This window comes from Lates calcarifer, linkage group LG8 (genome assembly GCF_001640805.2).
Source record: "Lates calcarifer isolate ASB-BC8 linkage group LG8, TLL_Latcal_v3, whole genome shotgun sequence".
NCBI lineage: Eukaryota > Metazoa > Chordata > Actinopteri > Centropomidae > Lates > Lates calcarifer.
In genome coordinates, this window is record NC_066840.1 from 18277588 (window position 1) to 18289627 (window position 12040).

Sequence of the window (12040 nt, forward strand, 5' to 3'; positions counted from 1 at the left end):
GCCATTAAACTGTAATCCAACCTCTTGAGAACTCTTTTCCTACAACAGAGGTTAGAAGAACTTCCTAAACTAATGAAATAGAAATTAAATGCAAATCACACAGACATATTGCTCCAAACTGCCCACGTGGGTTTGGGCTGGGTTTCAGCCTAAAATATCAGCAGTGTGCAAAAGCCAGTAAAGAAAGAAAGAAAGAGAGGCTCCCTTCCCCTTTACTTCCGGCTGGTCACATGTCTTGTGTGCGCTGAGGCTTCGCTGACAGCCTGTCAGTCAGAGTGAAGGGGCTTGGCGCCTTTGTTTGGAAAGCAGGCCCAAGCTTGTGTGGTCCTCAGCTCTGGCCAGCCAAGACTTACAGGCTCAAAGATCCCTATTCTTTCTGCTTGCACACACAGAATCCTTGCATAATGTGCACAAACATGCACAATTGACTTTATATGGATAAATAAAGTTACTGTGAAGTAAATTCAAATTTGATTGCACACACAGAAAGACTGATATTTATCTATTAGGATAAAAAATCCTGGAAATTTTGTATCTGAGTGGCATGTTTACAAAAAATAAAGTGTGAATAACTGCATGCAAAAGCATTTCAGCTGGTCATCGTGTGCACACATGTACTGGTGCAAATATGAATATATGCTCGTTAGTGTGTGTCGTTCTCACTGGAGCACACACATGTTTGCAATTCATGACTGGATGGTTGAAGAGAGAACTAATTAAGACAAAGTATGTGTGTTTGACTGTCCTCCCTCTCCGGTCGCCGAGTCCGCCGAGAGCCCTGGAGGAGTCTCTGGAAGCTACTTACCATGCTGGAAGGCTTTAAGGGGGAACCAGAAGAGGATGACTGAGTGGAAGAGGCCGTTCAGACAATGGGCCCAGAAGACCTGCAAAAAAAGGAGGGGAGAAGGATGGAGGGAAGGGAGGCGTGAGGAGGAGTAGAGGGAAGGGGTGGGTGGTGGCGGGAGATTCCAAAAGGAGAGAGAGGGAGACGGGGAGAGACAGAGAGAGGGGAAAAAAAGCATGAGAAAAGGGTGTGGGGAGCTCCAGCCTTCCAAGTGACCCCTGACCTGGGCCTTTTGTGCCAGCCCACTGCTAGGCTAAGTGGCGGTTTTGTCGGGGCCTCCTCGCTGAATGGCCACCCCGCTGACGGACACGTTGTATATCCTCTGTGTGTGTTATGGGGGAGAGAGAGGCTGCTGAGTGTGTGTACGAGCAGTGAAAGGCAAGAGGACAATGTCAGTGTGCAGGTTTTAACTTCTAGTTTTTTTTAAAGATAACACCGTATTTAACAGAATCCAAAAAAAAAAAAAAAAAAAAAAAAAACTAGAATTAGAAACTGCAAAATACACGTCTGCACCTCGACAATAAGAACATTATACAACATTAATATATATGCAACCAGCATGAGGGTTTCCTCTCATTACATTTCATTAAGCTTCAGCCCTTTCATGTGAGAACTTTAACTGGTGTAGAAATAAATGACAGGAGAGTTTAAACAAGCAGAAATCAGTCTAGAAACACACACAGGGAGACTGACAGGTCTGACAGAGATTAAACTGTTTTCATGGTAATTATTAAGGGCCTGGAAAATCGTGGTGTGGACCGCAGTCTGCGTGTGTCTGTGTATGCAGGCACACAGACTTTGGATGAGTCGTTTAAATCAATACTCCCACTCCAAAACCACCTTGTTTCAAATTTACATTATGCCACGGCAGAGCCAACCAAAACACTAATGGGCGATGTAGCATGAAACAGCCGTGAAATCTATTCTGCCAAAAACCGCTCCGCATTCGTGCCCCCTTTTCCTCCTCTGTGCTGACCCAGACGTTGGTGTTAATTCTGAGAGCTGAAAATTCGTCAAACCCAGAGAGTAGACGGCTGACTGAGGAAAAATACAAACAGAAAAAACATCACATTTTAATCTTTGGCCTCTTTTTAATCATTGCATGTTGGCAGACGACAAGTTAGAGGCTTGTTTTCTTAAAAACGCTCTTTTCAACAACTTCAGCAAACCTGTCAGTAAAACATAAAACATGACTTATTTGAGACAAACTGGACACCCTGAAAAGTGTGAAAACTTCTTGGGATTTCCGAAGATTTGGTTCTGCTTTACATTGTGTGGTTATGACAGGATGTGAAAAAGAAGGGAAAGGAGTATTGAGAAAAGAAGGATAGAGTACAGTGAAAGAAAAAGTCTTGTTTTGGACTATAAGCCTTTATAATATACCTTGGCCTCCATGGCACGACCTCCTCACCTTTCCTATCAACCAAACAAAGTCCCGTAGCAGCCACCCCCCACCCAGGATTACCTCACCCCCCCAACTGTGTACACAAAACCCAATACACTAAGTGAGGGGTTGCCAAAAGCAACCCCCACTCCTCTAACTCAAATGTGTACTAAATTATGTTACAATCACACATTTATGCCAATTAGCCTCCCACTGACAGGCTCAACTTTCCGTCAGCCTCCTCCTCAACTATCCCATCCCAGACATCATGGGGGTGCAAACAAGCCCCAGTTTCCCCTTCACAATAATGAATGCTAATGAAATCAATAAATGTTCATATTCATTTGTCACAGTGGGATCCTCCCTTTCACCCCTCTTGCCACCCTGCTCTCTTTATTTCCCTTGTATCCCAGCAAGTTGCTAAGGATCCCCTCCGAATGAATGCCTGGTCTGTCCTGTAAAGATTCAGCCCTTTGTGGAACTCCTAATTGCCAAAAAAAAGGAGGGGGGGGGGGACGCATGAAAGCCAGTAATTAATATCGGGCCAAATATTTCCAGAGCTGCCCACCTCTTCCCGTTTCTTTTTGAACGGGTGAGGTAAGAAGGAAAAGAAGGAGAAAGAAATGAAGAGTTAAAGAGGTGACCGCTGGTAAACAACTGTAATTACTACGACCACATAAAGGGGAGTAGTGGTTCAGTAGCATGACTTAAGTGTCAGGAATATGTAATTAAAAGTGAACCGGCGACACAGTTGAAGCCACGCCTCGAGTTTTCTAACACCCTTGGTCACTCCCTTCTCTCACCTCAACACAAACAACTTTAATTCACAAAGACAGTATCTGTTGTGTACAAAAGAGCCAGACGTGCAGAAAGACAGGCTTCGAGGGGCCAAATTCCTGCTGGATTTTCTCGCCTCGCCTCGGGCCAGCTGCAAGGAAAATATCTCGGGAAAAGAGTGGACAAGCCAGCAAAAACAACCTGCTGACCTGGCCGAGTCATCATTTATGGGTCTTGGAAAATGTGGCCCAAACAAAATTGAGGTTCATTTGCTTCTAACTATCAGACGCATACTTTTGTGACCCTTTTTTGGCATGAAAAAGTTAATGAAGTCTCAAAGAAAGTTAATGAAGGGAAAATCCACCCTATGACTGAATTCTGCCAAAATGTGTGGAGGTTGTGAGGATAAACATCTCTAATCTATAGTGCAATTAATGCAATAAAGACAAAGTCTGATACTGTCCGCACTGGTAAAAAATTCCATTTATCCACAGACAGCAAATAACACTTATTGTGTTATTGTAACACTAAGTGTGAAGCATGTCTGTTTTTACGTCCACCACCCTATTAATCAACTGTGACTTAACAATCTAAAATGGTCTCTTTTATTATTAGCTGTGGCAGAGACTTGCTTTTTTTTTACAGTTAATAAAACAGATGTGATACCACTAGGGCTGTGATTATTTCATTATTATTATTGATTAAATTTCCAATTTCCTTTGTCTATAAATGGTCAAAAATAATGCAAAATGTTCTTTCCCACAGCCCAGGGTGATCCATTCAAATGACTTGTTTTCTTCAGACAACGATCAAAAACCCAAATAAATTCAGTTTACTATCACATCTGACAAAATAAAGCCTCAAATCCTGATATTTGACAGGCTAGAACTGGAGAATGCTGATGCTGAAGAACTAAAAGGATTAATCAGTTTTTCAAATAGTTGCAAACTAATCTGTTGATCAAATAATCAAATATTTGTTGTAGCTCTAGACATTAGCATCAGAAAATGGAATAAATACATTTTGTTTAAGAGGAAATTGGAGTTGAATAGGCTAAATGTAAATGGGCTGAGTGTGTCCTGATGACTAATAAGCCTTTAACAGACTTCTGACACTTAAACAGAAGTGATTAGTCCTGGCTCAGTAAAATTAGTCTACAGTCATCTTATACATGCTGTCTAGTCCTGTGATGGTTAAACTTCATCTGACAGCCTTGCTCTGAGAACAAACAACTCTCCCACTTAAACAAATTGCATAATTTCCCACAACAAATGCCGTCACACAATGACAGCACGCTCTCTCTATTCCCCTCCTTTCTCCGATTGTTTCTGCTGCATCCCCCAACCCATCTGACCTTCCCTGCCCCTGGACCGCCATGGCCAATCCGTCTTTAATCCACCTCCATGCGGTGCTAACCAGGTCTCCACGCCTATGAGGAGGGTCCAAGAGTCTCTGGCTCGGCATGGAGAAAGGAGGAGACATCTTTATTACCAGCGGGGGAAAGTTAACAGACAGCCCCCACAACCAGACAGAATAGGTCACACCAGGCCAAACCAGGCTACAACTGGAGACCTCCTGACTATAGCTGCTGGTTCATTGAGACGGGAGATGCATTGGTGACAGGACAGGAACGTCTCGTGTCATTAATGTGATGTTAATTGGTTGTAAGAGTTGGAACGTTTGACCTTTTCATTTGTGTGGTGGAGCACAAAATTACTTCTCCATTTTAAAATGACACAGTGGAAAATGACAATGAAAGTTGTGAGAGTTTGGTGGCAATCAATACAGGTTAAGCTGTATGAAATTACCAAAATGACTAGTAATGATACTCCCCTTTAAGAAGTTGATCATAAGATCATCTTCCAGAGGTGGTGAAATGAGATACAGATTGTTAACAGTAAATTAGGCCATGGCTACAGACCAAATGCTTTGGAAAATATTAACTGAGTACTAGTTCCCTAGGGACATTTACTTGTAATGTTGCACTAGATTTGGAGAAACTTGAGAGCCCACTATCAAGAAATTATGTTGCTGTTTCTGCAAATAACAAGAGAAACACTGGAAACCGATAAAAGTCATCTAATAATATTTAAATCTAGTCATATGCAAATGAAACACTAAATCTGAACATACTAGACTAGAGTTACCTTCGTATTAAAACCCATGGCATTCTGGGAGGTTTTGTAGAGTTCTGGATATTTCAGCATGTTCTCTTTTCTGCAGGAGCGCTCAAATATTCCCAGGGTGAGAGGAGGCAGAGCAGTGAAGATCTACATCAGAAAAAAGGAAAAACACACAAAAACATCAGCGGTAAATCAATGAAACTGACACAAATGATCAATTGTTGTAAAGATCTGACCTTACTAAGTAACAACATTCAAATTACTATCTTTTAGAACACAGCATTGATGATTATTGTCTTCTTCTATTTGTCCTCTTTTTAAACTGACAAAAATATCGTTTAGACAAACTGCTGTTAGTATATTGTACAATATTTATGTAACTAACCAATTTCACAAATGTCACTGAATAAAACTACTCTACATGCACAGTGTAAACAGCTGAATCTAATGTCTAATTGTTTAAAAGTGTCTTCATCGTTGCCACCTTCTCCATATGTTTAGCAGAATTTCATTCTGTTCTCCATTTGCTCCTTTCTTTAGTTTACATCATTGAAGACCACTGACCTTTAAACCCTTCAGGGTTTCTTATTTTGATTTGTCAAGCTTCAAGTCCGTTCATATGCAAAATCCATCTCCAATGAACATCTGTGACACTCTTGACTAAGAAGCAGGTATTTAAGCCTGCCTAAAGTGTAATTTCTAAGTGGTGTTGTAATGTTGTTTGGTGTAGCAGCTGCTGAGAGCAGTGACGGTATTGTGTGGCTGGGGGGCTCAGTGGGTCAGTTGGTGTGGGCTCCCTGCAGGCCCATCTGGAGTGGGAGTCTGCAAGCCTCAGTCAGCAGGACCAGTGGGCCACAGGACATGCTCCACTGGCTCTCCTTCCTTATTCAGAGCCAGGCAGAGGAAGATCTCCTTTGAGGTGCGGATTCAGCCCACTGCCTCCGACAGACTCCCACTGAGCAGGAGGAATTCCCCCACTTTTTGGATAGTAAAAGACTGAACCCTCTTCCCACCTCCCAATACAGTCCTGGTTCTCTCTAAGGTGGTGGTTTATTATGAAATGAATGCAAGAGGCAGGGTTGTGGAAACGTCCATCTCACTTAACAGTTTGTCCCTCCCATTAATTACTTCCATTTGAGGCCGATCAGGAATGTAGGGAAATTTCGCTTCACACTCTCACACTCATTCGTTTTTGTTTATTGAATTGAGTTGATTTTAGTAAACAGTTTCGAGTTACAAATCAACTCTGTGTGAGCTTAACAGCACGGTATTAAAAACCAAACTTGCAGATGCACATTTTTCTCGTCTATTAAATTCATGACAGATATGAAATATGAGTTCATTAGGAGTGGTCCCAATATAGAGCCCTGTGGGACGCCCTGCATTAGCGGCCAGCTCAGTTGCTGCTCCAGTCTTCCTATTCTTTTTATCATTCAAACATAGCTGCCCTTGCTAACTACACACTTTGGGGCAAGTAAAGCTGTTGTTCTTTCACATTCAGTACATAGTTTAGGGCACAGAGGGAATATGGACTTGACAACAGGTCATAAATAAAGGAGAGATTTTTCAGGATGTTGATGACATAGTTGTGCAATAAAGACATCGGTTTTAGGGCACCATGGCAAATCGGTGCTGTGTCAAAGAACGACGGGGGTAAAGTGGGCTCTTTAGAGAGTAAATTTTATTAGCACTCACCACATTGTACAAGCCGATGCACCAGCGTTCGAAAAGAATCTGACCTGAGAAGCCATTGACAAACGCGAACCAGATCTGAGGGAGACACAAATACATGAAGGCAGAATAAGAACAGTAGAAATCAGGCCAGAAAAAATAATCACAGATGTTCAATATACATTGTATATATAAATCTATATACACACACAATGTGTTAATCAATTTTAATGACAGACAAAGATGGCAAGAGTATCCAACATACTAACATTTCCCTTTTCCATTACTGTCATTTTAATCAGTGAGCCACTTAGTCATGAATTTGATACTGCAGGCTTCACTCAAACTAGATGATGAAAACACTACTACATCTCTGCAGTCTGTCTAATTGCTCCTTATGTATGTGTATGTATGCTTTCCATTAGTGATAGAGAGGGTGAGTGGCTACCATTATCTGATTTCAGACTGGGCTCACTGTGGCTACAGACTAACAATCCATTTTTCAGTCACACTACATCCTTCACTGTCTCTCAACAACAGACACCTCAGATAGAGACGCCAGGATCTGTCTGTCTTATCATATGAAGAGATCACAGAGAGAACAGCTCCTGCTAATATGACTTTAAAATTATTGCAAAGGTGCTGCATCTTGCAATAACAGTTGTTTTGGCAAAACAGGAAAAAAATAAATGTTCCTATCAGTGTGGAAAAATAACTAAATGATCCTGAAACTTGTGTTTGTTTGAAGTGCTGACCTGTGATCAACATGCCATTAGTCTAACTTAGCTAAGTTTCAAACTCAGGAAAGACTGAGGGGCCAAAACAGGCCAAATTAGAAAAAAAATGAATGACAGTGGGAAAGCCAAGACCTCCAGATGCCACCTCCGCAATGCAAATTGTCCCCTGGATTTATCATGGGATTACCTACAAACATTTATCAAGCCCACTGCCTCCCTTCATGATGTACCTGAGGACATGTGGGTGACAGATGAGGTTAGTTATAGGGGCAGAGTCGGAGCTGTGGGACTCTGAATGATGGAAACTTTGATATATTATGTCACTGAAAGGGAGACAGAAGTAACGTAAACCATATGCTGGGTGGAGATGAGGCTTGTCACCTTATCTTGATTAGTCATACTTATCTGAACAAAACAATGCCTCTGAGATCAGGACAGAAGCCAGGTATTCTGGATGAATTACTTTTGCATGCAAGTAGAAAATATCTAGTAGGAAAAATGGCACATAAATGAATATTTTATTGTTGTAAAGTAGATTTGTCTGACACATCTTGGAGAGAAATTGCATGTATAATCTGAAAACTGCTTGTATACTGACAATGAATCAGAGATCGTTCCTCACATTGTTTCCATTTGACACTTCATGGTCAAAACCAGCTCTTGCTCATGCCAAATCTGTCAGGGGAACATCAGGGGTGCTGTGTTTTGGCCATGGCCAACCAAGCATTTCCTCGCTTCATTTAACTTCATTATGAAGGCATGAACTGCTACAAATTCTCAGATTGGGACAAAGCCGGTGTGAGGGCCCAACCCGCCACTGCCAGTGTCTACACGACCAATACCTATCTGCCACTGGCCTTTCCCATTTAAATTGTGTAAGCATATGCATGGAAACAAATGTCTGTCACCCCCCTTGTCCCTCCATCTCCCTTCATTCCCTCAGTTGAGGAGGAGAGGCCGGGTGCCTATAGATGAGGCCTCTGTTTATGAATGTGCCCCCAAACCCTGCCCCTCACCATCCCATCCCCCTGCCACACCCACCCATCACAGATCCCACCCTCCTCTCCATCAGGTGCACTCTACCATGATGTTGTTTCTTTTATATTGGGGGGGTGAGGGGGGTGGACCATGTGGCTCTGTAACCATGAGAATCAGAGGGTGGACAGTACAGCTGTTGGCAGTGTGATAATAGTTTGAGGTGTTTTGGGTCTTGGCTTGCTGAGAAATACATTCAGATGCCGTTGCTATGGGTTATGTGTAGAAGAAGCCCAAGCCATGAAGCAGGTTCAACCATTAGCGTGGCTCAAGCAATGGTAACGAGAGGCTAGCGGGTAGGTCAAACTGCTGAATTAATTACAGCTCTGCTCAATGAGAGGCTCTGGGCTGATATATTGTTGTGCTAAGTTAAAAAAGGCTCCTATTCATAGCATGTGGTAACTGCTTCTGTGTGAGTGTTTTGGCCTGGTCCTTGGGGTCCCAATAGCTTCTCTCTTTTTCTCTCTCTCCCATCTCTTGAGGGACAGATGCATTGATTTGCTCATTAGGGGAAGTACCAGGCAGGATTTTTCTTCCCCTTTTCTTCTCCTCATTGAGTGCCACTCAGCGGAGGGGTGTGGCTGGCCTCTCTCCCCGACTGCACATCATGAAAAACAGTTATGGAGGGAAGCTGGAGCTAAGAAAAGGGGGATTGGGCAGCGGCTAGCCGATAAGAAGGCTTCTTGCATATTCATCAGTGAATCAAAAATCATTGATTCCAAAGCTGCTCTACAGCTCCGCGGGCCTTGTCTGGAGATGGCTATAGGGTGGAGGGAGTGGGGGGCATGACATTTGTCCCCAACAATGTGAGTCCTGATACTCTTAAGCTTAGCGTTGCAGAATTGCTAATGGAATTCATACACAAAGCAAGTAAAGAATAAAGAGGAGACATAAAGAAGGAGCTGATAAATATGCTGGAAATATGTGGAGCTACAAACACAAGCTGCCTTACAATGCCAGGCACGGCCTCATTCAGAGCACTACTGGTCGGCAACTCAGAGGCTTCTTCAACTACACCAAGCCACACTGAATGAGCTTTCATGTAATTGCCTCATAAATGCCACTTGTCCATCAGCCCCCCATAGCACCCTGGCAATGTGTCAATCAAACATGAGTGGCCAGCTGGATCGTTCATTTGAGCTGAGTTGCTATGGTTTCTTTTGGGGAAGGTCTCTTAGCTTGCATGTAGTTGTATTCAATCCTTTTCACTCCTGTTCTTTGGTTAAATGTGTAATAAGCAAAGGGCAACATTGCTAATAATATTTGAGTTATTAAAACCCCCTTTTCACACAGAAGATCATGCTTCAAGAATTATTGTGCATTAACTGTTCTCTAACTGATTAGCCTTAAGCTATGGCAAACAGGATTGGGAAAGCCAGAGGAAACATTGTGAAGTAGCATCAGCTGTCAGTCATCGACTGGGGTGACAACCTCACTGTCTGAATCAAAATTAACCTTTAATGAGTCACAGGAAATCCTGAATGATCACACAACTGTTCCAAGCTAAGTTGCATTCACATTCACATCTTCCACAAAAGCCACAGAATCCCTAACCCTCCTACTCTATGTCTCTTAAAAGGAACCAAAGACCCAGTGGAAAGAGCAGGAGATGAAAAGAGGCTTAAACACAGTCTCCATCTCCTGGCATTCAAATTGTAACACACACTGTACGGGACAATGGTGCCACAGACAAAAAGTTAAAATTCCCGTCAACATCCTTGATTCTCTCTGTGGAAGGTAGCCTGGGAGTCGACGGAGAAAAACATGCCAGCACAAAAGTAAACCTATTAGCGCAACAAATGCAGCTTTTACCCATACCCCAGGGTTGCTGGTGTGTTAGATGTCAGGGGCTTACAAAACAGGGACATTTGAAATATTGAAGCAGCCACAAATAGTAAAGAAATGTCCTATTGAGTGCCTTGAATCCCCTGAAGGAGCATAGCACGAGGGGGGGAGGGGGAGTTATGTTTTCAGAGAGTAACAAAAGGTGTGCTAGAAAGAAGCTTGCCCCGCAGACAGAACTATAGATGTTATGTTCCACTTGTAGGAAAAGACCTGCTTTGAAAAGGAATCTGGTATGTTTCAAAGAGGAGCGGCAGTCAGACACAGAGAACGGATAAACATCATCGAGAGGAATTTTGACCAGGTCCATTTAGATTCACGTGAAGAGCAGAGGGTAAAAATGAGAATAAAAGACAGAGGTTGGCATAGCTTTGAAATTGTGTAATATATACATTCGAAGTTGTGCCACATCATTTGGATCCCAGAAAAGATTATACATGGTTAAAAACAGGGATGAAAATGAAAGAAATGTAACTTTCAGGCACAGATGAAATGTCATATGAAATGTTTTTGCCTACAGAAAATTTAATTTGCTGCAAATTTAATTCTTTTTTGAGCTTGGATATATAACTGGTATGTTACCTTATCTGGAAAAGTGCTGCATGATCAAAAGAGCTGCGGTGCCTATGACTGCAGTTAAAGTCTGGAAAGAGACCAACTGCCCTCTTTCACTTGAGGTCACAATAAGCCAGAAGCAGACACGCTGGAATGTAAAAGGTAGTCTACTGATTTTTCACGGCATATAAAATAGAATGCGGATCAACAACAGGGATCAGAGGTCAAGTGCCGCAGAAAGAAGATGAACAAAAGTTTTTTAAAGTGCTCATATTTCCATCACAGGTTATGTGGTGATGATATTTTAAAAACACATGGCTGATCCTTGTCTGCTACTCCGCAGCATGGCCGGGGAGCACTATCCACATTGTCCCCTTTTCACAGAGGAAAGACAGAGGAAGAGTGTAAATCATTTGCTCTCTACGGGTATTGGACCCCCTCAGGCAGCATAAGAGCAGAGAGTAGGGAACCATTTTTTGTAAATGCCTCAGTAATTTATTTTTCTTTTGTTCTGTTCTCTTGTGTTACTGTATGTTTTTCGTGCCTGTTCTTGCTTGTCTTGTTTTTGTTTTTAATTTATGCTGCTAAGTACAGCCAAAGACAACTGTTCCACAAGTTCTTACCTAATTAACTCACTAAGTACTGGAGTAATGCAGCAGCATTTAACTTGCAATTACAAGCCTGATTGGTTCTCATGACATATGGCTCCACATCTTCATCTTCTAAGTAGAATACATACAGAAAAGCGGTGTGTGTCCATTAAAACTTATGATATGTAGCATGGAACAAAGTATGATTTAACAACCACTGGCAACTTCTGATGGAGAGTTTTTGAGAAGATGCAAAACCAAAGTTTCTACTTCCATCAGAGAAGTGCACAACCGGTAGATCAAAACATCTGAGCACTCCCGGTGATAAAGCTGCTGCTGATAGGAAGCACTTAACCTGTCTGGTCATTCTCTGTTATAGCTCTGAACCTGCAATCAGTAACAACTCTGGTATCTGTCAAACAGGTGTCAAACCCACTGCACACCAACAGACCATTGATATTCAGAGAGAGTGTGGCTGGACG

The 12040-nt window shown here is 42.4% G+C and overlaps 1 protein-coding gene across 3 annotated transcripts in view; it reads right to left on the reverse strand.

Moving 5' to 3' along the window:
- Positions 1-12040, reverse strand: part of LOC108895351 (phospholipid-transporting ATPase IA) — a 103587-nt gene that overhangs the window by 18386 nt on the left and 73161 nt on the right. For all 3 annotated transcript variants that reach the window (XM_018694115.2, XM_018694114.2, XM_018694118.2), the window contains 3 exons: positions 6824-6898; positions 5153-5275; positions 806-884 (listed from right to left, as the gene is read on the reverse strand). In XM_018694115.2, coding sequence (XP_018549631.1) covers positions 806-884; positions 5153-5275; positions 6824-6898 — 277 coding nt within the window. The remainder of the gene's footprint in view (positions 1-805; positions 885-5152; positions 5276-6823; positions 6899-12040) is intronic.